The 26,976-nt window shown below is 45.5% G+C and overlaps 1 protein-coding gene across 8 annotated transcripts in view; it reads left to right on the forward strand.

Moving 5' to 3' along the window:
* The window catches only part of LOC133357615 (guanine nucleotide exchange factor DBS-like), a 198,514-nt gene that overhangs the window by 15,400 nt on the left and 156,138 nt on the right, over positions 1 to 26,976 (forward strand). For 6 of the 8 annotated variants that reach the window (XM_061575651.1, XM_061575648.1, XM_061575649.1 and 3 more), the window contains exons 2-3: positions 9,618 to 9,701; positions 17,719 to 17,833. In XM_061575651.1, coding sequence (XP_061431635.1) covers positions 9,618 to 9,701; positions 17,719 to 17,833 — 199 coding nt within the window. Of the gene's footprint in view, positions 1 to 9,617; positions 9,702 to 17,718; positions 17,834 to 25,693; positions 26,471 to 26,976 lie in introns of those variants that run through there. The other 2 variants (XM_061575652.1, XM_061575653.1) reach the window with 2 other exon arrangements.

The following is a 26,976-nucleotide window of genomic DNA, read 5'->3' on the forward strand; positions in this document are numbered from 1 at the left end:
GTCAGTTGACCGTGGACAATTAGACCCAAGCCGAAACATAACATGTAAAAAAATGAAAAAAAAAATATTTTTTATGATAGAATATAGTATTGTCATCAGTATGACATAAGTATACAAAGTTTGCAGTCGATACTACATTGGAAAGTGGGTTAAAATTGAGTTACAAGATTTGAGGATACAACAACGACAATGACAACAACAACAGACAGAGTGAGTTAAATAAAAGCGTGTAATTACATCTTTAATCTGTTGCTATGAATCCATACGAAAGAAGATATAAGACAGCCGATCAAATCACTACCATCTAGTACAGTCCTGCAGCTGCTACGATCTAACAATTCCTGAGCGTGGCAGTGACGCGGCCCAGCGGAAGCGCATTCACTTCTTGTTGCAGAGGTTTGTGGTTCGAGCCCAGCAGGCTGCCCTGCTTAGTACCGCGGTGGTGTTTCGTTGACCATACAAATGCGTGCGGCATCTTCTTCACAGTGGACGTTACAGAGATCCCCGAGACTTGTAGCTTCGGGTGAACCGGGCACTGTGGAGACTTTTTGGAAGATCTTGACTTTCCTGGAAAACTAACGGCCATTCCTGCCATATTACTCCTCTGCGGTTATCGGTGTCACCATAACCGCTCGTGTCACGTTGACCCCCAGCTCAAAGGCATCATTCACCGTGGCACGCTCGGCCGATTAAGCCACTGTAATTGTCCTGATTCTCTTTGGAAGGACTGGCTCAGGCAAGGACTTAAATGGTATATTTAGCGAGCGAGCGAGGCAGATTTCCGCGGGATAAGGCAGAGCGGGCACTTGCTCGTTACACGGAGGCCAGCGTCAGCCGCTGCTGCGTTGGCTGCCGTGCCCTTCAAGGCCATTTGTGGAGTCTCCGTTTTTTGTTTTCGATGAAGAGGAGCGTCGTCGCGTTTTGTTTGAGATACTGGAGAGTGCCTACGTCGTGTTCACTGTCCCGGTTGACGGTGGCGGCTGTTTGTTCTACGTCTCGTCAGTGAGCGTGAGGATTATTCACCCCCCCCCCCCCACCGATTCATATTCACCGGAGAATAAGCGATGTGCTGGAACGCTATATACACGCACTTTCTTTCGTATATTGAATGCGCAGCGTGGTCATTGAATGAAACCAACACCGAGAACTGCATTGGACGTGTGGACTCCAGAGAAAGGTCCGTGTGGCTGTGAAGTTCACGTGAAAGTTGTCGGTGCTGGAGAACGTCAACTCTGAAGCGCTGGGTTGAGGACACTTGTAATCAGAAGCAAGCTTTTTGACAGGACTGGAGTCTTTTTATTTGCGGTTAATGAACCGCGGCATTCGACGAACGAGAAATACCGGACCCTGGAATGTTCAGCCTGAAGATGAATCCCTGCAGTCACGAAAGCTTTAAATCGAAAAATATTCAGCCTTGTTAAAGTGGATGCGGATTTGAGCATCTCAGAAAAGGGCTGCCCTGGCCACTCTACGACCTTCCGCGTGCTTCCAGCTGAAGACGACCTGGAAGCTAACCTCGCTGCCCAGGGGGGAAAGAGCTGCCGTTGCTGCTGCCGTCACCGAAAAGGAGAAGGCCGCTTCTTGTCTGCCGCGTTCTCTTGCCGTGAGCGGCGTCGCTGAATAAAGGAGCCCCCCCCCCCCCCCCGGTTGGCCGAGGGGGCGAGGGACGAGACAAAGGTCAAGACGAGGGTCAAGACGAAGGTCGAGGCGAGGGTTGGCCAGGGGCCGCGTGGCCGGCATCGGATCCACCGTTGCTGTCGAGCATTGGGGGCAGGAAGGGGCTCGCTTGGAGGCTTGGAGCCACGAGGGATCCCTAAGAAGGGGGCTCACGAGGGAGCTTGGAGCCACAAGGGACTCTAGGGGTTGCTAGTGGTTACTAATATTCCATTTAATGTACAGTATATACACATACATAGTACACCTTTTTTAACAAGACTATTACATTTTAGTAAATATTTTTTTCTATTTATAGACACTCAGTGTTATCACACCTGTATGGCTGAATCGATTCAAATGCTTGCGCTGACATTGGGAATTTGAAGACCCCTTTATTGTAAGTAAATGTCATTTGTATCGTTCCGTAACCTCGGCTAAATGAAATATCCATGGCCTCTGACCCAGTGCCATTTATGACGTGACATTTGTCGGGGCATTTTTAGCAGATGATGAGATTTTATTGCTGCCCACGGCTGTGTGGTTGACGCGAGTTTAAAGACAGTGGATTTAATGTGTATTCGTGTGGAAGCCCAAGGTGCCTCTACAAAAGGGGGTTATGAGAACGTCCGCTAGTTTTGCATTTAACCGCACGTATAAGCACATGCAGTTGTACTCGACTGGTTTTAAATGTAATTGATCTCTATGGGTTTGCAGCAAAAAGCTATGAGAGCGGCGCTCGATGGTGTTACTAAATTTCACTGCTGAAAGAAAAGTAGGCCTCTGAATGCTGTGAAATGTGTATCCCAACGATAGCATTCATTAGCAGATGTCAGCAATGGTTAAAAGTACAAAGTGATAATTCTCAAAATTCAACGTAGCTTCATAGCCAGGGGCATACCGTTATATAAATACATAAATTACAAACCTCGAGTTTGATTGTAAAATCCATAGCGGTAGGTCAACGTCAAATAATACAATAATAATGACTATTATTATAACCTGGAAACCAACATTCTCTTTTGTCAAGCGAGACCTGAGTCACCCAAGTGGAAACCCAGCGAAGCGTAGTACCCTGTAGCAAACGGAAAACAAGTCGAGGTAAAGGCGCAGCCCTGCAAGTGCCCACACACGCCACTGCTAGCGGAAGGGGCCTCCTTCTGGCCCACTCTTCGGAGCTAGCCAGACGTTCTGGAAGAAGTGTGAGTAACCCACGTGTTACCCCACCACACGCACCCTGCCGATTGAATTGACCACTCTGATGAACCGTTGTGCTGTGGCCCATTTACATTGCTGGGTGGTCAGAGGTGGGGGGTTATTAATTTATTTCAACCGGCTCGCCGATCTCCCGGCGCGGCGGTCGTGAAACCGTTACCCCGTGGCAGCAGGGCCGTAAGTACGCGTGCAACAGCATCAAGAGAGACGTGTTAGGCGCGAATGAAGATTCCGTGAAATAATCGGCCTGAAAGCAAACTTCTCTTTGTGATAATACAAAAACAAATAAATACAAAAACAAATAAAGGAACAAACTTGACGGCAATGCTAAAAGCCAGTGGCAGAAATTCCAAATTTCTTCATCGGGGGGTGGGGAGGCTGGAGAGGTGAGGGGGGGGTCTTGGGTTCAAGGGTCGGTGCACGCCGGGCGACGCTGCGGGAAGACGAAGGGCGCCAGATGGAGTGGCCGTCGCACAAGTTCGCCACCGTCCCGTGGTGCGCCGCGCCGGTCCTCTCTGCGAGCCAGGAGCCTCCGCGTCGCCGCCACCGGCAGCTCGACCGGCCCGCCCGCAGCACCGGCTTCATCACGCTCGCCGAGATGGAGTCGTACCACCAGCACCTGTGCGACAGCTCTCTGCTGGAGGTCCTCGCCCAAAGTAAGGCCCCGCGATGCCGGCTGGCCCAGGAGAGGGACGATCATCACGGCTGCGGCAATGAGAGACTGTGGCCTGGACATGCCGAGAGTCTGGGGGGGGGGGGGGGGGGGGGGTGTTAAAACTTAATTTGGAGCTTTCGTGACTGCAGGAATGACTCTATGGTTCTTTCGGTAAAGTCGCATATAAAGATAAAATAATAAATTAAATACTAGCATACGACGTTGCGATTGCAACACAAGCAATCATCATCATCAGGTATACATGAAATAGAAACACAAATCTAGTATACTTAGAAATGTAATGTAATACAACAGAGAGTCGGATAACATAACAGTCAACACCCTACCTGGTTGATTACATTCTTCCTGAGAATGCATTCTCAGGAAGAACGTAATCAACCAGGTGGGGTGGGGTTGTTGTTCATCATTTTCAATTTGTTTATCCAGGACAGAGGTCGCAAACGGGTTTTGATTCCCTACCCTTACCTGTACCCGGCCGCACCAGGGTCGCAAACGGGTACCCGTACCCGTACCCGGCCGGGTACGGGTAGCCGGGTATCGGGTAGGGTACGGGTATCGGGTGCCCGGTTGCGACCTCTGATCCAGGATGGCCTGGGTTTTCGAATTTGCGGGCGATGATTTTTTCTTGTGTGTTCCAATTGAGTAACTTGCGGGTACTTTTGAAAACTTGGACCACGACTCCGGCACGCAATGGCCTGCTTTTTCGAACGACGTAGAACAGGATCTTTGATATCGACTGTGAGAAGCATCATGGTGAATGCACCGGCAGTAATAACGAGGGCGGCTGCTGCGTTAGAACCATGAACTTCTACAACCAGCAGCGAATGCACTGCCGCTAAGCCGTGTCTCTCAGGGAGATTATGTCATTCTAGATTTGAAGCTTTCGTGACTGCAATGATTCATATTCTTAGGTTTTTTCGGTAAAGTCACGTAGGTAAAAACATTAAAAAGTAAAATAAAATAAAAATCACGACGTTTCGGAGGCAACACAAGCTTCCGTCTTCAGGTGGTACCGTCATAGCCACGACAGCTGTATCAAGTAAATGAGAGATTTTACTTTTTAATTTTTTTACCTACGTGACTTTACCAAAAAAACCTGAGATTATGTCAGACATACTGAGCTGGCATTCATATTCTTCGGTGTCTTTCGGTAAAGTCACGTAGATAGGTTCAAAGAAAATAACAACAAATAACAAAAAACTAGGACATTTCGATCGCAACACAAGCGGTCATCTTCAGGAAAAGGGGGGGTTAGCTTCCAAGGCAAACTGTTTGTAAGGGTTTGAAATGGGCGTAGACCAAATGTCAGCAGCCAATGATAATGTAAGTGGTGGACAGCCAACCCGACGGAGGTTGGTTTTCCATCAATCAGAGGGCTGCCAGGTGAAAATTAGCATGTTAAAGAGAGTTTAGCATGTTAATGGGAGCACAAGGTTTGAAATGGGCATAAAGCACAACTAACATTGGAAGGTGGTAGGATGGGAATTGCTGAGACCCTTGGTTCTGTATGTATCAGGGGCGGTTTCTTCATTAGAGTCATGCTAGCCATCACTGTGCCTCTGGATATAGTCCAATCAGCGTCATGTCACGTTCTGTGGAGTACCGCCTCTTTTTGGGCGATTTCACTCCGGCTGAGAATCGCCCCGAGTGGCCCCATAGACTTACATTCAAAGATGTTTTTTTTTCGACCGGGGGGCACTGCAATGCATTCTCTATGGCTTCCGGGAGGGCTCGCCCTAACGTGCTTACGTCATCATACGTAAGCACGTTTCATCCAACAATATAATTTGTCGCCACCTAGTGGAATCTTTAATAAAAGAAACTTGAGTGGATTGTATTAATAGTGAGTATAGAAACAAACAAGATGTATTGTAAGAGTCACTTTATTTTTCATTAATATTAAGAAGTGAAGTTGCCTTTACATGCTTAAGCAGTTAATTTATCCATTGCATGGGTGGACCTTATCCTTATCAATCATCCAGACATTTGCCCCCCCTGAGAGATTTTGCAGGAGCCGCCACTGGTATGTATGTGTATCGAACTGTTTTCGCACCGTACAGAGCCAACCGTGCTAATCGGGTGTATTTCTGACTATCTCTTGGGGCTGTCAAAAGTTACCATCTAGGATTTAAATGTAGGTTTCAGCCACCCCGACATGAAACCTGGAATTAAAGTAGCATTTGGCAAGTTCATTGTCTTCAACCGTGTCGCCAATTATTGCACGAAAAAAACCGCTCCGTGTGATTTTTTTTCGTTTACATATATTCATAAGGTTCATATTGCAGCATATATTGCACCGTCAGTGCTGAATCTTGAGATTTAGCTCCGTCATTTCCACGGTTAATCTCGATCGCAAAGGTGATGGCACGACTCTGGAGGGTCCACAATGGAGATATATCTTGACGTTCATAAAGACATCCATCAAAATAAGATTACCACAGTGTCTGCTATTTGTACAGAAACTTAACGTGTGATCTAAAAGCACTGCAGGGAAATAATTGCACGATGTTTATTTCTTTATGGCAGAATTTTTTTGGGGATCTTTTGAAATCGCAGCTGCAAAACGCCAAATGTCCAGCATTTGTTGAGGGATGTCATGTCACTGACGAGTTGATTCTTGACTTAAAAGCTTTTGGGTCTTTCGGTAAAGTCACGTGACTTTCCCGAAAGACCCAAAGAATATGACGAGTTGATGTTTCTCAAATTAATGAAGGTTAGAGAATTGCAAAACGGGGGAGTGCGAGGAAAGAATAATATGAAGAGAAAGTGTCTTAACCTGCAGTGTGTGGTAGTTGAACACAGCACGGATGAGACGAAATACATGTTTTAGCAGGTAAGGCCAACTGAGCAATTTCGCTCTTTTTCTGAAGCGACCTGGCTTTCACAACGAAGCGGCTTATTGTGTGGAAGTTTACAGCAGCCAAATACTCTCAACGAATGTTGATTTTGAATGTTCGGAGAAAAACTAGAGGACCCGAAGAAATATCCACGTGACCCCGGGGAGAATATGCCAACTCCAAATCTGCAGCAGGCGTCAGAGTCGGGATCAAACCCACAACCTCCTGTAGACCAGGCGAGGCAGTTAACATCTCGCCATCGTGGCGGTCAGTCTGGTACACGGGTGGAGGAAACAATGAGTGAAGTCCATGCGAACCGTAATCCTGTTGAGTATGTGTGTTGAACTTCTTTCGCACCGTACGTAGCCAACCGTGCTAATCGGAGGTGCGGGGGAAGGGCAAGAAAAACTAAACACAAAAAAGCAGTTTTCAAGAAATTCGTTTTCACTCTAGATGACTTAAAAGTGCTTAGCTCCCAATGGCTTCCTCAAAGTGACGCGCAACTCGTTGAAATGTGCCTCATCGTGTGAACTTTGTAATGACTTCGAGGTAAGTTCTGTGGCGTCATCGTCCAGGATTGCTCTCTGACTCGAGAGTGGTGGTACAGCGGGTGCTCATCGGAAGGTGGTAGAGCAGTAGTCATGTACAGAGCATGTCAACGCTGGTCTAAGTTCGAGTCAGTCGACTTGTTTGGCCGGAAGTCAATAAAAGCGTTTCCCATCGAAATAAATAATGGGTTGGGGGGTGGCGGTGCTTATTTACTCGAGCAGCCCTGAGCTAGTGGCAAAAAACTCCACATTTCTATGGCAAGGGCAAGTCCACCCTGTTGACTTTACACCAGTGGTGCTCGTTTTGCCAACGTCTTGGTGTGAGACACCGAGGCAGAAGTTCGATAAAGGGAGGTTGAAATGAAGCCGTTTTGGTTGCTATATGTGAAAAGAAGCTAAAATTAATTGGTGCTAATTAAACACGTAGCTCGCGATAATTGTGCCGTGCGGGACTTCTGCAAGGCTTGCGGCAGTGAGATATTGTCATTAGCGGTGGCTGAAATGAGGTCACTTGAAGGGGAAATGTTAAAATCGATGTGGGTGCAGTGGTTTTCCAAGACTGAAAATATACGGTAGTTGCAAATAAAATGCCTTCGAAAAGTATAAATTAATGAACTATTGATTCATTTTAATAACACTGGCTTTTTTTGTTCAAGATTTTTACGTTTGCCTTTGTGATGGTTTATCTCGCGTTGACGTCCCCCCCCACTCTCACTGTACACGTCAGCTCATGTTTTCTCAATCCACTGCTGGATGGGCACAGTTTTATTGATGAACGCGTTGAGTTTTTGCAGATGAAGATAGTTTTGTTGTGAGTTGCTGTCTAAATATGTTTTCCATCGCATGACGGTCCGCGAATTAAAAATCGAAGGTTGACACGGGGCCATCAGTTAAATGGATTAAAAGTTCCACTCAGACTTCTAAATAATATGGAGCAGATTTCTCCAAGTGTTAGATTATACAGTGATGACATATGTGATGATAAAAGTGGCATTGATGATGATGAAGAATAATAAGAAGCTGATGATGTCATTGGTGATGACATGCATACATTTTTTCGGAAGCATTTTTCATTGCTTTCGATAACCCAGAATGCAGTGGGAATATCAAACGAAGGGAGCAACAACACGCCACGTATAATATTGGTGCCACGGTGGTGAGATGTTAACTACCTCGCCTGGTATACAGGAGGTCTTGGGCTCGATCCCGACCCTGACGGCTGCGTATTTGAAGTGTGTATCTTCTCCCCGTTGTCGTGTGGATTTATCTCCAGGCTCTTTGGTTGTTTTCCTCCACGTTAAGAAACACACGTGTGTAGAGAAGTTGGCTGCTATACATTTCCACATGATAAGCCACTACGTTGAGCTATCATTTGTGGCTAGGTCGCTTCTGAAAATTAGCTGTAAAGCTCAGTGGGACTTACCTTGTCAGATAAAGACAAGTTTGAGTCAAATTTTATGATGATGACAATTTAGATTAACGATGATGGCATAGCTATGATGAATACATGTGATGATGATGATGGCGATGATGGAGGCACAGATAGCATTCATGATTAATATTGCATTGATATCATGAATGATGATGACAATGATCATTTGATGATCATATTATTATTTAAGACGTTTCAAGAGAGCGTGGGGCAAGTTGCGTTGTCGATGAAAGCAAACGCTTCATGTTTTTTTACTGACAAGGGTATTGCACTGTTAAGCGAGAACAAAACCTGTCAGCGAGAACACATGGATTGATGTCTTAGCATGATGACAAAGCCGTGATGTGGCAGCGCTGCTGATGTATCACCTGCCTGTAAGAAGTCTAATTTGCTCAGGTTTCACACCAATTAAAAATGTGGCTACCACTTGGGAACTGTTAAGCTCTGAGCAAGCACACGAACAATAAACATTCCTAGAAGCGCATCGCGCTTATCCTGGACGAGTAGCTGTCAGTGAACTTTGCTCACTTCTGTGTTATACTTTTCATTTCGTTTATCTATACTGTTCAATTTTTAGATTTAAAGCTGTCGTGGCTGCAGGGATTCATATTCTTGGTTCTTTCGGTAAAGTCACGGAGAAGAGAAATAATAACATAATAAAAATAAAACTATACAATAAAATAAAAATAAAATTATGTTTTATTTTTATTCTTTTATATTCTTGTGTTAGTTTTACGATGGGGATATTGCCACACTGGGAACCCTCTAGAAGGTCCTGAATTCAGTGTGAAGTGGGATCACAAATGGTGTTGCCTTACCCTCTGAGCAGCCCCCAACTGACCAGATGGTCAAGAATTGAAACAAAAACAACTCTCGACCAGCAAGGCATAGGAAGCCCTTGATCGCCGCACCTCCAATTAGCACGTTTGACGGTTTGGCTTCGTACGGCGCCAAAGAAGAATGATATGATTGAGATTGGCAGGAATGCATTTTTATTTCATACGCAAAATTTATCAAACGCGGTTATACCTTGCCCGGGCATTACATTCACGACGACGATGATGACAACGTTGATAGAGAGTGCGTCCAAATAATGGCGATTGGTGGGTGCGCTTTTTGACATCATCCGCTGTGCAAAGTGCCACATCCCATTCCATGCGCACCACTGACTGTCGGGGTCTTTGTCTCTCCCATGTCCCCTCGCTGCCCCCGTGTCCACCCCCAACGCCTCCCCAACTCGTTCCACGCCGACCCAGACGAGCTCCTGCAGCGCGACGCGCAGCCCCTGCTGGCGAGAGACCTGCATGACTCCCTCTGCACGCGATTCGCCTTCTTGTCCGGTGAGACGTTTGACGCGAGATGTCAACTCCCTCGCCCGGTACGCAGGGAATCGTGGGCTCGATCACGGACCCTGGCGATGCCTGCTGCCTGTGTATTTGGAGTTTGTGTGTTTCTCTCGCCGTGGTCGAGTGGATTTTTTCTCCGGGTCCTCCGGAGTTTTTCCCCTCCGCGTTTAGAAACGTGCGTTAAAGAGTATTTGGCTGAATTGCGATGTAAAGCTTTCGTGACTGCAGGGATTCATCTTCTTGGTTCTTTCGGTAAAGTCACGTAGAAGAGAAATAATAAAATAATACAAATAAAACATAATAAAATAATTCTCACGACGCTTCGGCCACAACGCAAGCAGCCGTCCTCAGGTGAAGAACAGGTCTGTCTTTCCGTCCTCAGGTGAAGAACAGGTCTGTCTTTCCGACAGACCTGTTCTTCACCTGAGGACAGCTGTTGTGGCCGAAACGTCGTGAGAATTATTTTATTATGTTTTATTTTATTTATTTTATTATTTCCCTTCTACGTGACTTTACCGAAAGAACCAAGAAGAGGAGTATTTGGCTGCTGTACATTTCTGCATGATAAGCCACCTCATTGAGCTCTCATTTGTGAAGGCCAGGTCACTTTTGAATAAGAGCTACATAGCTCAGTGGGCCTTACCTGATAAAATAAAAAAATAGTTTATAAGAATAGGTTTTATACTTTCTGGCAATAAAACATGAGTTCAGATATTTGGCTGAACAACTGCCAAAATCTCTGTCCGTGGTGCTAATGTTATATAAAAAAACGCCACTTTTTTCTAATTTTATTGCCATGTTTTTCACACCTGATGATGATTGCTTGTGTTGCAGTCGAAACGTCGTGAGAATTTTATTGTATAATATTTTAATTATTGTATTGTTTCCCTTCTACGTGACTTTACCAAAAGAACCAAGAAAATAATATAATAAAACAGCTGTTAAGATGTTAAAACACCAAACAGAAACCTTTTTTCAAGGAATGAAGTCTGCATTAACCATATATATTTGTGGTGGACATGCAAACAAAAAACATCATCTGATAGTATATGCATTCTCTTTGAAACTGATTGGACCACACCAGAGACAGCTTTCTTTAGAGCCTAGTCTCACACAGTGTTAATCCAGAGGACGCCAAAAGGCGAACAGCTATACTAAACTAAACTAAGTAATATTTTTAAAAACTTTTAAAAAAACACGCTTTAATGAAATGTACTGTACTAGTAATGGAAGAACTCCACGACTCCAGGAAGTGGCCCCGAGGCTTTCCATAACGTAAGGGGGCCGTGGTGATTTACAGCCAACGTTAGTTGAGCGTGGACAATTAGACCCAAGCCGAAGCATAACAAATAAAAAAGATTGTTATAAAATATATATTTTTATGATAGAATATAGTATTATCATGAGTATGACATAAATATACCAAGTTTGCCGTCGATACCACATTGGGAAGTGGGTTAAAATTGAATTACAAGATTTGAGGATACGACAACAACAACAACAGAGTTAAATAATAAAAGCGTGTAAAAAAAGAAAGCCCTCCGCTTTTAGAAACATGCGTTCAGATGATTTGGCTGCTCCTATTTATTCTCGCAGATGATAAGCCACTGAGATGAGCTAATCAGCTAAGTGGAGTTTACCTGGTTTGGTTTTAGAGCAACGACTCCAATTTTACATGTAGGCGGTTACAGCCAGATGATTGTGTCGGTTGGAGCAGAGTGTATCGCTATGATGATCCCCCATTCGTATTTGTGAATCGGCCGTTGAATCGTTCTATGCTCCATAGTTCTTTTCCAGGTGACCACAGTCACCGGGTACCACTGGAGAGTTTTACATTCTTCATTTGTGCATCATCATCATCATCAAAGTATCAACATCAGCTGCCCATGATTTGCGCGGATGCGGTTTAGGCGTTGTGCCGATAAGCTTCTCAAGAAGATCGAATCCAGAGTCGCCACGGCACAGCCGACACGGCTTACTGAATGCTGCGACTTCTTTCGCACCGTACGTAGCCAACCGTGCGAATTCGAGGTGCGGGGAAAGGACAACAAACTAAACACAAAAAGCAGTTCGAAAGAAATTAGTTTTCAATTTGCATGTAAAAGTTGCATAGCTCCAGTAGCTTCCTAATATCGGAAAGAAAGAGCGTTCCAGACAGCCGAATCATCATCACCACCATCATCACCATCAATGTCAACCTACCCCCACTTCGTGAACATGCAAATACCTCCACAACATCACCACCATCAACATCATCACCACTATCACCACCAGTATGTATGTTGATCTTTTTTCTCGCCGTACCTTAACCAACTGTACTAATTCAAGGTGCGGGGGAAAGACATGAAACTAACCGCAAAAAAGCAGTTCGAAATGAATAAATTTTCAATCTATATTTTTGTTTAAACGTGCACAGCTTCAGTGGCTTCCTGATATCGGAAGGAAGAGCGTTCCAGACGGCCGCAGAAGCGCATCCGAAAGCGCGCGATGCAGTGACCGTCTTTGTTCGATGACCATGCAAAAACACGAACTCATCATCCCTCCTATAATCACCCAGGAATGTCCTTAACGCTCGTGACGTCACTCTACGTCGACCAGCCCCCCTCATTAATATTCATGAGCAGATGACGTCCTCCAAATAGACATCCCCCCCCCTCCATTATTATTACCTAATATGAGCCAAGAATGCCTGTGTGTGGTGACCGCCGCCTTTGTTCGATGGTCAGCCACGAGCCGCTGATTGACCGAGCTAAATGAGCAAGGGACTCGACTGGAAACACTGGCCCGGTGCCTTCATCACGACCCTTTCCGTGACATTCCCAGCACCCTCCGCATGCGCCTATGCCCAACAGCCAGACGATGCTCTTCTATCTTGTTGGTTCTTTCGGTAAAGTCACGTAGAAGGGAATATAATAAAATAATGAAAATAAAACATAATAAAATACAATTCTCACGACGTTTCGTCCACAACGCAAGCAGCCGTCCTCAGGTGAAGAACAGGTTTGTCGGAAAGACAGCGTCCGAATGAACACCACCAAGCTTGGCAGCGTATATTTAAGCTGGGTTAGAGGAGGAGAGCGCCTTGACAAAGGAATTTACATATGACAATTTTTATTATTTTATTATTTCACTTCTACGTGACTTTACCGAAAGAACCAAGAAGATGAATCCCTGCAGTCACGAAAGCTTTAAATCGAAAGATGCTCTTCTAGTTTGTCAAAGGCCAGCCAGATCCACGGACCGCGTGAGATTACAATGAGCAGTGCTCGTGCCTCAAGCAATGCATCTCCTAACGCTCAAGCTGAGCTCCCTCCCCTTGAAGACGCGGATATCAGAATGGTCGGCAGAACTAGGAGGAGGTTGAGGATGAGAAGAACCAGGAGAAGAATGTGGCCGGCTGACTCGGGGGCCGTCCATAAATGACCGTCACGCACCTAGGGGGGGTCAGACATTTGTGACGATGTGTGACGAGGGGGGGGGGGGGTTGAGAAATGTGACGTCACATCAAAATGCGTAACTTTTAATAAATATAGACAACACGTTCTACTTAATTAAATAGACTTATTAATAAATGTTTTCTCCTACAACATCAGAGTGCAGCGCCACATTAAATACGCACTACAATGACAACAGTTTAAAGCGATTTGAAGCATTTTTTTTGGGGGGGGGGGGCAGAGCTTTGTGACGTCATATTTGAGGGGGGGGGTCTGACTTTTTGTGACGCCGTGTGACGAGGGGGGGGGGTCAAAAATCGTCCAAAATCGCGTAACGTCATTTATGGACGGCCCCTCAGAGGGTGGAATGCTGAGTTGGCATCACTGAGATCCGAGGTTGAAATTCATGTTTCAGCCACCCGCTGATTAAACCGGATTCTCGAACGCAGCAAGTTGATGATCTCAGCCCAGTCACCAATGACTACACAACACACAATAAGACCAGCATCGCGTTCAATTTCATTCGTAACATCATTTGGCTACACGTCCAACTCTTGAGAATTTTAAATATTTACGCGACTGCCTGGGTTGGGTGAGAAAGTGCTGCCCCCTCGTGTTGCCTGCAGTCGATACGATGTCCCTCACTTCCGTCACGAATGCACGTGTTCCTCTTGCTTTAAAACACTAACACTATCTATGCACCAGCCTTATTATATTCTCCGCAAGTTTTTTTACTTTATCGAAAGAACCGAAGAGTCGATACAAATAAACCTAAACTAGTTGCACCTTTGCAGGCTAAGCCTCTTCTCGTCAGATTAGTAGTGATCAGTGCCGAGTCATCCTCATAGCAAAAGTAGCTACATATGTAGTAGCTACTTATGTAGTAGCTACATATGTAGTAGCTACATCTGTAGTAGCTACTACATACTATATAAGTAGTAGCTACTACATATGTAGTAGCTAGTAGCTACTACATCTGTAGTAGCTACTACTACATCTGTAGTAGCTACTACATCTGTAGTAGCTACTACATACTACATAAGTAGTAGCTACTACATGTGTAGTATCTACGGGCCCCGCACTTTCAAGGGCCCCGCGCTAAATGCTGTCAAGCTATCAATTCCGGTTCAATAATTCTGCACTTGCTCTATTACTATAGTACTATACTGCCTTCGACTTTTATGAACGACTGGGTGTTTAAGGTTAGCGATTTGTCGTATTATCTGGCTGTATAGCAACTGAAAAAATACGATTACTTTACTATGCAAGTAAAAAATGTGTGGTTTAATAATTACGTGTTTTTGTTCAAATGTAGGGCCCCTTTATAACATAAGCTACAGGCCACGCACTAGCTTAAACCAGCACTGGTAGTGATGACATATAATGTCGACGTAGATGACCGTAATAAGATAACAATGCTGTTCGTATTCAAGTGAGAATAATTATGAATGTTAGTATTTGATGATATTGAGCCAAGCCAATGTTCGTCTGCACAATATTTGGTCTGTGATAGCGTAATGACGACTTGATGCACTTCTCTTGAGATGGCACTTTATTGAAGACACGTTCCCTTGACATCAGGAGGAGACCCCCCCCCCCTGCAACAGCCCCAAGTCTCCCGCTCATCTCCCTTATATACCGACACGAGGCCACGCCCCCCTTCTCGATCATTCTCGCTGACTCTGGAAACTCCCTCCACCGGCAGACTCCACCGTCCTCTTCTGTCACCTGACCACGCTCCCTTCTCGAACATTCCCGTAGCCACCAGTCCCTTCACACTCACAGCTGATACCCCTGTCATTACCTGCCGTGGCCACCAGTCCCTTCACACTCACAGCTGACTCTCTTGTCATTACCTCCCGTGGCCACCAGTCCCTTCGTACTCACAGCTGATATCCCTGTCATTACCTCTTGTCGCCACCTGTCCCTTCGTACTCACAGCTGATACCCCTGTCATTACCTCCCGTGGCCACCCAGTCCCTTCGCACTCACAACTGACTCCCCTGTCATTACCTCCCGTGGCCACTAGTCCTTTCGCACTCACAACTGATACCCCTGTCATTATCTCCCGTGGCCACCAGTCCCTTCGCACTCACAACTGATACCCCTGTCATTACCTCCCGTGGCCACTAGTCCCTTCGCACTCACAACTGATACCCCTTCATTACCTCCCGTGGCCACTAGTCCCCTCACACTCACAGCTGACTCCCACGTCATTACCTCCCGTGGCCACTAGTCCCTTCACACCGCATGCAGGCTCTATTGTCATTACAATAACACCAGATGCTCATCGGATTGTGGCCATTCTAAAATGCTTACCCGTCACTGCCCGGCTCACCGTTACGGAACAACGACCCCAGTCCACGCGTCACGTTCAGCAATCGCCACAGCACCGCGACGCGTGCACATTCAACGCACGCGCGATGACATCCCACACGCACCGGAGGTCACTGAGTGTACGCGTCTCTACCCGTCTCACGGGCAGCAGTGACGCAATGCTTCACGGTGTTTGCAATGACAGCCCCCCTTTCCGCACATTTGCAGCATTCGTGAGCGACAACACTTCTTCATCTATAAAGCACGGCATCGCTGGAAATGGCACGCGCGATTAGCACGGTTGGCTACGTACGGCGCGAAAGAAGTTCAACATACACGCAATGTGCTGTAAGAGTCCGAAGGCAGGTTTGTGTAATGGTTAGCAAGCCAATCATTTGGTATGCCATCATGAACAGTGCTAACCATTGTCTATCCACTGCTAGACGACGGGCTCCATTGCTAACCCTCGTGGTTCTGTTGTTACATTTCATCGATGAATGTACTCATGTAAGGGCCCGTTTGGGTAATGTTACGCACCTCTGTCAATGACCACGTAAGGAAATATATTACGAAAAATACTGACGCAGGGCATCAGTATGATTGCACTGAGAGCCAGAAAGAGGAATGCGTGGCCGAGAGAAGGTAACTAAGTTAGAGACGTCCGCTGAGAAAACCTAAGCAGGTTGGGGCAGGGCACGTGTCAAGAAGGCATGATGGCTGGTGATTCAAACAAATGACAGAGTGGCAACTGAAGAGAAGACACCTGAGAGGCCATCCACGGTGGAGATGGAGCAATGAAATCGGCTCATGTGCAACGTGCTCGATGGATCGTTGCAACCGAGAGATGGCGACAGCTTGGGCAGGCGTTCATCCAGCAGTTGCCAATGTACTGAGCATCATCGCAGTCCTCATTTGTGCAGCCATCGCTGCAGCGTTACACTCTGGCGATCATGATGATTCATCAGAATACTCGTGGAAGTGTAAAAATAACTAACACACAAAAAAATTCCCGACGCCAATATTTTTTTTTACGTTGAAGTTGTATTTTACTTGGCAAAGCACGGGCCAATGTTAAGGGCAATTCAGCAAAAGGTAAAACTGTTAAGGTGCATCTTCTTGGTTCTTTCGGTAAAGTCACGTAGAAGAGAAATAATAAAATAATAAAAATAAAACATAATAAAATTATTCTCACGACGTTTCGGCCACAACGCAAGACAGTTCTTCACCTGAGGACGGCTGCTCGCGTTGTGGCCGAAACGTCGTGAGAATTATTTTATTATGTTTTATTTTTATTATTTGATTATTTCCCTTCTACGTGACTTTACCGAAAGAACCAAGAAGATGAATCCCTGCAGTCACGAAAGCTTTAAATCGAAATGTTAAGGTGCAGCCCTGCAATTGCTTGCTCATGCCACCAGAGGGAGCTCCAGAGAGTTCTTCCGAAGGATATTTTGGTCTACTCTTCCCTGCTGGCCAGATATCTTAGATTGAAAACTACTTTCTTTAGAACTGCTTTTTGTGTTGACTTTGTTTTCCTTCCTATCACGGCTGGCTACATACGGTGCAAAATAAGTTCAACGTACATTACACACATGCATCACGTGGCCTGCTCAAGGCCCAACATTCTTAACAGTCAACATGAACCAGGAGGATGATTATAAGATGATGATGATGATGATGACGATGATGCACATGTTCTCTAATCCAAGTGTTCCTCTTTATGTTTCTCAGTGTAATTCCAGGCATGCACCTCTACAAGTTCTTTGCACACTTTTTAGTAGTTTTTTTTTATTACAATGTCTACGTGTCTGATCCGCATGGCATAGCAAGTGATATATACCGTATAGTCAGTGTGAAATCAGTGAATGAATTGGCGTCCTCTGGTCTAACACCGTTTTGAGACTAGGCTCAAAAGAAAGCTGTCTCTGGTGTGGACCAATCAGTTTCAAAGACAATGCATATATTATCAGAGTGTGTTTTTTGTTTGCATTCTGACCACAAGTGTTGTGGTTAAAGCAGACACGATTCCTTGTAAAAGGTTTCAGTTTGGTGTTTTAACACCTTAACACCTGTTTTGTTGGCAGAAAAAAAAGGGAAAACCTATTCTCATACACACATGCGTACAGATCGAACCGGTCTATTAAGCTCTCCATCACAGTGTACTAAGCGTTACACCACAGCAGAATTGCAAGCAAGTCAGCAATTATCGTAAGTGACTTTGTGTCGATTTGCAAAAACAATGTTCTTTTTTATTCATGCAGGAGGGAGGAGCAGGGATGGCTCTCCAATCCTCATATTCCCAGAATTCCTTCAGTTCAAGGAGATCCCTGAAGAAGAATTCCGAAACGTCCTGACGTACCTGACCGGCATTCCAAGGTCAGTCCACGCATCTTGGTGCCAGCACCACACGGTAACCACAAACCCGGCAGCCTGGGTTCAATTCCTGGCCAGGTCTGAAAGACGAAAGTACACGAGGTTTGAGCCTCCCGAAGGTTGGCGCGTCCTAAAATAAATCCTGGTGGGATATTTTTGGGTTACAGCGATGGGGACACAGGGGCGGGTTGGCAAACGCAGTGCTGGAACCATTGGCACACTCTGCATTTATGCATCGTCTCATGTGAATATCTTCACAATGTAACGTGTGGGGTTGCCAGGATACCATTTTCCCGATTCGATATCATATTTGACGATAGGATTATGATCGCGATTACCAGTTTCAAATAACTTTTGTCATTGTGTTATGTGGTTTGCTGCATTATGTGCTTTGATATGCAGGCATGTTGAACTTCCTTTGCACCGTACGTAGCCAACCTAATCGGAGGTGTGGGGGAAGGACAACAAACTAAACAGGATGCCAGTTTCAAATAACGTGCTTTACTGTACTTCTGTGACAACAAAATTAACTTGAAAGTTCCTCAACTGTCATTCACAAAAGGCTAGTAGTCATTACAATTGGTAACGCTTAGAACGCACACGCAGTCATTGGCGCAACAAATAATGAATTCATTAAATTAACCACGAAAAGCATCGTAGATTCATCGTGCTGTCAATTACTTCGGAGTATTCTTAGCTACGTGCACATTATATGGAATATGACAGTTTTTTACAATTTAATTATTGACGTTTTTTTATGGAATAAAAACAGAAAATGATATTCACAATATAAAGATGTTTTGCACAACGCAATTATTTGTGGATCACATTTCGTATGATATGTCATAGTGTTGCCATTTCGTTGCAGTAGTGCATTATTAACTGAAAATTATTTCGACTTGAAATTACACTGGTCAAAAGAAAAAAATTCTGGCCTGGACTTTTGCAGCTGTTTTAGACTAATTTCAGGATGCTGATTCCAAATCTGTTCTCAGATTTGCTCTATCACATCTCATTTTTATGCTATCGGCATACCGCATTTTCATTGATTTTACCTGAAATTAACTCTGTCACTTATGATTGCAAGTTGTTGCCAGTCAGTGACTGCTTAAGTGTTAAATATGGTGCTGTATTTTTAGGATAGTGTGTTTATAATTTCATTTAATGTAGATATCCACATTTATTTAATATTTTTCTTCTGCAGTTTTTATTGAAAATGCAATATTTGATATCTCAAAAACCTGATGTGACGGACAAAAACTGATGCCAGATTTGGAATCAGCACCCCAAAATTACATTAAACCCGTTGGAATACCTTATGCCAGAAAAAGTGTGTTGACCAGTGTTATTAAACTGAGGTTGTAGAGAATTACAAAACTCATTTTTTTTTTCGATGTAAAGCTTTCGTGACTGCAGGGATTCATCTTCTTGGTTCTTTCGGTAAAGTCACGTAGAAGGGAAATAATAAAATAAAAAAATAAAACATAATAAAATACAAAACTCATTTTTTAAATTTTATTTGACCAGGTTGAGGCCCACTGAGCTATGCAGCATTTTTTTCAAATGCGACCTGGCTATCACAAATGATAGCAGGTGAACGAAGTGGCTTATCACGTGGACATTTATAGCAGTCATACACTCTCAACGCACATTGAGAACCCGGATAAAAATCCACGCGACCACGGGGAGAACATGCAAACTCCAAATATACAGGCGTAAGGGTCGGGATCGAACCCACGATCTCCTGTACACCAGGCGAGGGAGTTAACATCTCGCCATCGCAAGATGATTGGTGGCCCGAATATTTTGGAATTCTGCCACTTTATTTCACATCAGATATGTTCACGAATCTCCTTTAATCACTGAATCAACGTGGGCCTCGTAAAAAAAAAAAACGGCCGCCAGGTTTGCCCTCACATAATATCCCGCTCGTATACAGAGAACTAGAGAGAGAGAGACAGGCAGGGAAAGGTGCTCTGCAAACCTTCTGGCTACCATCAAAGGTTTGTACACAAAGCCATCCAGATATACAAACACAGACATAACTTCAACCGTGATGATGGGTACAAACTGAGTAACCATGTAAAAAAGACTTAACTACACATATTTGGGCCATCTTATTTGACAGGTACTATTCTACTTTACCGAGTGTTGACATCCCTAGCGTTCACCAGTACTCTCATTTTTGTATTTGGATTGTCAACCAACACCGGGTACGACTTGTACGCCTATTGTTCTCTTTTAGCCCCGCCCACCCCCCCCCCCAACACGTTCCTTTCATTGGCTACCACATTCAGATAAGCCCCTCCCCCGTCCTCCCCCCTTAACTTGTATTTAAGAGCTCGTCTCTTGGAATTTTGCCTCACTGGATACAGTAAATTTAACTGTGACGGTCCCACCTGATGACGGAGACTTGTGTTGCCTCCGAGACGTCGTGATTTATTATTTTATTTCCATTATTATTTCTATTTTTATTTTATTATTATTATTTATTTTTACCTACGTGACTTTACCGAAAAAGCCTAAGAGTAGGCTGGGAAAGGTCACAACCACAGAGAGAGAGAGAGTGCGCCTGGCTGCTGGATTCCACGTCCGTGCATGCGCCGTCGCCAACACACTCACTGACGTAACCCCGAGGATCGGGGATGCCTCACAGAGTTCGCTGCGTAACCAACGCAGCCGGTTCTTCCTTCTTCTCGTTGATGCCTCTGCTGCTGCGTACGATGGCGAATACGTTTGTGAGCCAGGCGCCAACGTGGAGCTCTGCGAGCCACGAGATGGCTTCAGGAGAGCATTGGTGTCCTTTTTAAATCCTTTATATTAAGTTCACTTGCTTGCGTGCTTGCGTGTTTGCTTGCTTGCTTACGACCGTGCAAATCTTTCGGTCGTTTTTTAACCCACTTCCCGTGATCCAATCGAGCTGACACTTTCCACACAGACTCGTTGTGCGTGACAATTAATTTTCGTGAAAAAAATTTTCCTAAATTTTACACTGTTTATGGAAATTTTTTACAATATTTAATTACCAATTGCTTAATGCTGGCAGACAATCATCTGACCCATAGGTGGCAGCCATCTCAAGCCAGAGGACGAGAGGACTCTAGCCGCCACGCATATAAAGGATTTAGAGTGAAAAACTTTGTTTTTACGGGTTAATTTTTTATATTCACCCCAACCCACACCCCTCCTGTAAAGGCGCTCACACTCCAGTGGGTTTAGTATCTAGTCCCAATAGTTTTGGAGTTGCGTTGTGCACAATCTCAGGTTTGCCTCGAAACGCGACGGAGAGAGACGTGCGTATCGGTACGCCGATGTTCCGATGCAGTTGATGGTACGTCGGAGTGTCTTCGTTGGGGGGGGGGGGATTCATCTTCTTTGTTCTTTCGGTAAAGTCACGTAGAAGGGAAGTAATAAAATAATACAAATAAAACATAATAAAATAATTCTCACGACGTTTCGGCCACAACGCAAGCAGCCGTCCTCAGGTGAAGACCAGGTCTGTCGGGGAGACAGCGTCTGAATGAAACACCACCACGCTTGGAGCGTCTATTTAATCTGGGTTTGAAGGGGGGAAGGGCGCCTTGACAAAATAATTTGTATATCAAGAGGAATTTAGCATATTTATGGGAAATGCAGGTATGTGATGAGTACTACTTGTGAAATGCGTAGGAGGTGGGCGGGGGGTTTCAAAGTAAAAAAAAGGGATGTCAAAGCCCTCCTCCTCGGATGTTGAGTGTGATGTTTGGGCTTTCGAACGAGGTCCGTGTGCCACACCGCGCGCCCCGCGTCCGTGTCGATCGCGTTGGAGACAAACGCTCTGGGGGCAGGAAGCCAGGTGGCCCTGGGTCGTCATCGTCGTCGTCGTCATTGGCGGCTGATTGTGGTCACTGTCACCGCAGCCACCGTTTGGCGATGCCGTGATAATAATCATCGCGACACGGGTGTTCGGGACGCCGAGTTCCCCATCAGTTTTTGATGTCGCCGTTACAATTTGTCTGGCGAGTTTAATTTCTTGCCTTCCAAACGAAAATGATTTTATTAATGATATTACATTTACTTTTATTACGCATGTATTTTTATGTGTATTATATTTATTATTAAAAACAGTTTCGTGTTATATATTTATTTATTCACTTCCATCACATTTCTGTCATCACTGTTGGTGATGTCGTATTAATAATAATAATGATCCATGCGCTAGTGACGCCACGTTACCGATGTGTTTGTGTTGTTGTTGTCGTTACATTGTGTCTGGTGAGATTTCGCTGACTCTCATCACATTTTATTTTTTTGGAGGCGTGCTTATTTATGGCTTTTCAGTTGGTTTACATTAATCCTTGAACGATGCTACTGTTACTGCTGCATAGGTTTTCGCAGTTTGTGCTGTAGAGCTTTCCGATGTGTTTACTGCGGCTCGTTCTGCGTGTTGTTGGGCACGATGTCCGAAGTTTCGATCCAAATACCTCGCCTGGTACACAAGAGGTTGTGGGTTTGATCCCGACCCTGACGCCTGCTGTATATTTGGAGTCTGCATGCCTCTCTCCCCGTGGTCGCGTGGATTTTTCTCCAGGTCCTCCATTTTTTCCCCTCCACATTTAGAATCAACGTGCATTTAGAGCGTTTGGCTGTGGTAACTAATTCGTGGCCTGGTCGCTTCTGAAAAAAGCATTATATAGCACCTGTGGGCCTTATCTGATAAAATAAAATAAAAATATATAGCTGTTGCTTGTTGTTGCAATCCATTGATGTCGCCATCTCTCACGGTCCATGCGATGTCAAAATCTACCGAACGCCTGCACAGTGACCGATCGCTCCATCTCCGTGGTGGAACTCTCCTCTCAAACACCTCTCCCCCCCCTCCATTGGCTGCCACTCCATCGCTAGTCTTGACCCTGCACCCAGAATCGTGAGCGATGTGGACACTGATCTCGTCAAGGAGCATGAACCATCACGCGAGGCCCGGTCGTCCTCGCAGAAGCGGCTTCTGGTCTACGCCATCGAACAAAGACGGACACCGCATAGCGCACTTTCAGAGGCGCTTCCGCGGCCGTCTGGAACGCTCTTCCTTCTGATATTCGGAAGCCACTGGGAGCTATGCACTTTTAAATAATCTAGATTGAAAGTTGACTTCTTCAGAACTTAGTTTTGTGTTTAGTTTGTCGTTCCTCTCTCGTACCTTCGATTAGCATAGTTGTCTGTGTACGGTGCGAACGAAATTCAACATACATACTTAGAATCGTGGTAAGTTTAAAGAGCCCTGACAATATAATTTGATCTCAAACCCTTCTCTGGGGCCGGAGTGGGGGGGGGGGGGTGCAGTGATTTGCACACTGCGCTGAGAACCCAGCAAAACATGAGTTCTATTCCAGGCTAGAGCTGACATCAGTGGTGAGTGACATCTGAACCAGTTCTGGGCCACGCCTTCACTCACCAAGCAACCAATGAGCAGCCGTAGTGAAGTATTGTCGAATAACCTCAATGGCGGACGTGATAAGCGAAGTCCTCCCTCTAGCAGTGGATAGACAAAGGCTGTAACTCTGCATTGCTGTTACCCTGTTTGCATGTGCTTAAAAATGAATTGGACAGATCAGTCTTAACCATAGAACAACCACTGTTGGCTTCTCCACACAGTGGTGTTAATTTTATCGACCCTAGAGGGATGATGAGCTGAGTCAACTACCAACCAGGATCAGAACTCGTACGCTTCTGAGTTATTGGCCCCATCAGCGCCAATAATTACGATGCCTTCTCATGACACTGTGGGATTACTCTTTGGTTCTTTCGGTAAAGTCACGTAGAAAGAAAATAAATGAAATACTCTATTTAATTATTATTACATTTATTTTCTTTCTACGCGACTTTACCGAAAGAACCAAAGAGTAATTCCTGCAGTCACGAAAGCTTCAAATCACTGTAGGATTGGTTTAGCCTGACTGATCCAGGTCGGCTCAGTAACAGGAGCATCATCATTAATTGTAATTTCGTCATCATCACTGGCAGCATCATTATCGTCATAATCACCGTTACCATCATCATCATCATCATTGTCGTCATGATTGGCAAATATACAGGCGTCAGGGTCGGGATTGAACCCACGACCTCTTCCTTAATTTTGGAGCTTTCGTGACTGTAGGAATTATTTTTTGGTTCTTTCGGTAAAGTCACGTCTAAAGATAAAATAATAAATTAAATAATAGCATATTACGACGTTTCGATTGCAACACAAGCAATCATCATCAGGCATAAAAGAAATAGCAACCAAAATCTAACTAGTCTATAGTTTTCTAGTTAGATTTTTGTTGCTATTTCTTTTATGCCTGATGATGATTGCTTGTGTTGCAATCGAAACGTCGTAATATGCTATTATATAATTTATTATTTCATCTTTAGACGTGACTTAACCGAAAGAACCAAAGAATAACCATGACCTCTTGTTTCCCAGGCGAGGTAGTTAACATCTCGTTGACCAGAGCCTTGCCATATCAATGTCACGTGCATAGTTGTTTTTTAAATCCTTTATATTAAGTTCACTTGCTTGCTTGCTTGCGCGCTTACGACCGTGCAAATCTTTCGGTCGTTTTTTAACCCACTTCCCGTGATCCAAGCGAGCTGACATTTTGCACACAGACTCGTTGTGCGTGACAATGTATTTTCGTGAAATTTTTTTCCCAAAATTTTACACTTTTTAGGAAAAAATAAATTATATTTAATTACCAATTGCTTAATGTTGGCAGGCAATCATCTGACCCATAGGTGGCAGCCATCTCAAGCCAGAGGACGAGAGGACTCTAGCCGTCACGCATATAAAGGATTTATAGTGACAAACTTTGTTTTTACGGGTGATTTTTTTAATCAATCAACTCTGCAATGAGGAAATATTTAGGTGTTGGTGTGATGTGTTTGTATTTTTTTACACGTCTGTGCGTTCGTTTTGGAAAAGAAGCGGATGGAATGATACGAAACAAGAACAAAGCCAATCCCCAAATCGAGCTGCGTTCCTTTGCAAGACGACGCCAAGCGGTGGATCTTTTCTCGTCGGTGCATCGCCTAAAAATCAGGAGGGTGTAATCCTCCTCCTCCTCTGATCCACTCCCCGTACTGCAGCCCTCTCTGTGTGGAGTCGTTTGTTTTGTTTCCTCCGTCGGATCGAAACGTTCGGTAGATCTTGGCCAGAAAACACCTCGATCACTCGTTGTGCGCATCGGTTTTATAAAAAAACGTGTTCGCTCTGCGTGTGTGTTGTTGTTGTGGGGAGCGGTAGTGTAGCGGTTAGCGCACTGCGCTATGAATCCGGCCACCCGGGTTCGATTCCCGCTCACGGCCAAGACCGGTGACGATTATCTTAACCGGTCCTGGATCTCCCCGACGTCGACTCAGCCTCAAATGAGTCCCTGGTACGGTGTGTAAAATACCGCCATTGGGGAGACAAAGGCGGTCGGGCGTGGTGCTGGTTACCCACCCCCGCATTCATAGGTGCTCGCTAACCCCACTTGCCCCAACAGTCTCTTAAGGCTATCAGGGGGATGTTTGTGTTTGTTGTTGTAAATATAAATAAATAACACGTGTGGACGCTTTAGCCATGGGCTACGTTCATCCTGCAGCCCTCTGAACCTAATTGTAATTCCACGGTCGTAGCCACACTACGTCAATCGCTGGACTGTACCAAATTGCGAGCGTTGGGTTCTATTTTTTGTCTTTTTTTTGTTTAAACAACCCGTGCATATTGTTTATTCTTTTTACAACAACAACACCACCAAACAAAAAAAAACCCCATCTATTTTAGCAACCGCGCACATACGTTTTCCCATGCATGCTGCCGTGCATGTTCGTGTATATGTATGTGTCGTAGTCGAGAGAGAGCGAGCGAGCGAGAGAGAGCGAGCGAGAGGTGCGCACAAGCGGAGCGTGGTAGCAGCACGTGTGTGCAGCGCACATCCCCGGGAGATTCGTCCCGAGCTCCTGCGAGTTGACACCACCCATCCCAAACACCCCCACACACCCCACATACACACCCCACACACACCCCACACACACACCTCTCTCTCCAGCACAAACCCCTCGTAACCTCGTGCGCGCTTTTTTTCTTCATTTATTTGCTCCTGCCTCGCCGTCGACTGCCGCGCGCGCCGATTTTTTTTTGCTTTACCGCAAACGGCACATCGCGTTCGTTTCGCGGGGACACAATTCTTGAAGGTCACCCGGTTAACGACTCTGGCTGCTCGGGGAGGGACGACGCACGGCTGAGACTGGGAGAGCGAAGCGATGGGAGACCACGGAGACGGAGGGACCTTCCGCGAGACGTGAACTTCGTTCTCTGGATCGCTGGCGATCGGATCGGGGGGGGGGGGGAGGAGATTGCGCCTCCGACGCAAAGCGCGGAATTTTTTGCGGGCGTTGAACAGAGAGGACGAAAGCTCTGCTGGCCGGGCGAGCACGGTGTGGGGAATTCATCTCCATCGAAGGCCGGGGAGGGTGAAAACAAGGCGTCGATGATGACATTTGTTGCAACTTGGCCTCGGCGGATTACGTCCCAGCGTCGCGAGCCGGACGTTTAATTCCACGTGCGCACAAGGTACAAGGGCGATTGCTCAGGCCACCTCGCTTTGCCGATCGCTGCGTCTCCGTCGCTGAAACGTGCAGGTGAACGCGTCCGTGTGCGCAAGTGCGCGGGTGTTTGTGTGTACGCGCGCGTGTGCGTGCCGTGTGTATGAGCGTGTCGTGCTGAATTCGCATGCAGAATCTCCGTAAACACCGCCGTCGTCGTCATGAATTTATAATAGAGGTTTTCTTTTGGGTTAGATTGCGTGCGTATATAAATGTGTCGTTAAGCCGCCACCACCCGACACAGCCAATTAGTGAGGTTTGTTACGTAAACAGAACGTGGCCAATTCGTCACTAGTACAGCGCCTCGGTGTGTTGGAGAGTCAGGCCACAACATTTACAATCGGAGTACGACGTTTCGCCAGTAATTACAACGAGCTTCGTCAGGCGACAGCCAGATTTGTAATGAATTTAACGTCGACATTTGTTCAATCGGCGGTGGCTTTTCGTAAATAATGACAGCCGTTCTCAATCCACCGACGCATGTCGGCTTCCCCCACGCCATCTCGGTCAAGGGTTTCTTTTTCTTACCGCCACGCTGGTCT

Source organism: Lethenteron reissneri, chromosome 58 (genome assembly GCF_015708825.2).
Source record: "Lethenteron reissneri isolate LAM-NWPU_2019-01 chromosome 58, ASM1570882v1, whole genome shotgun sequence".
Taxonomy (NCBI): domain Eukaryota; kingdom Metazoa; phylum Chordata; class Hyperoartia; order Petromyzontiformes; family Petromyzontidae; genus Lethenteron; species Lethenteron reissneri.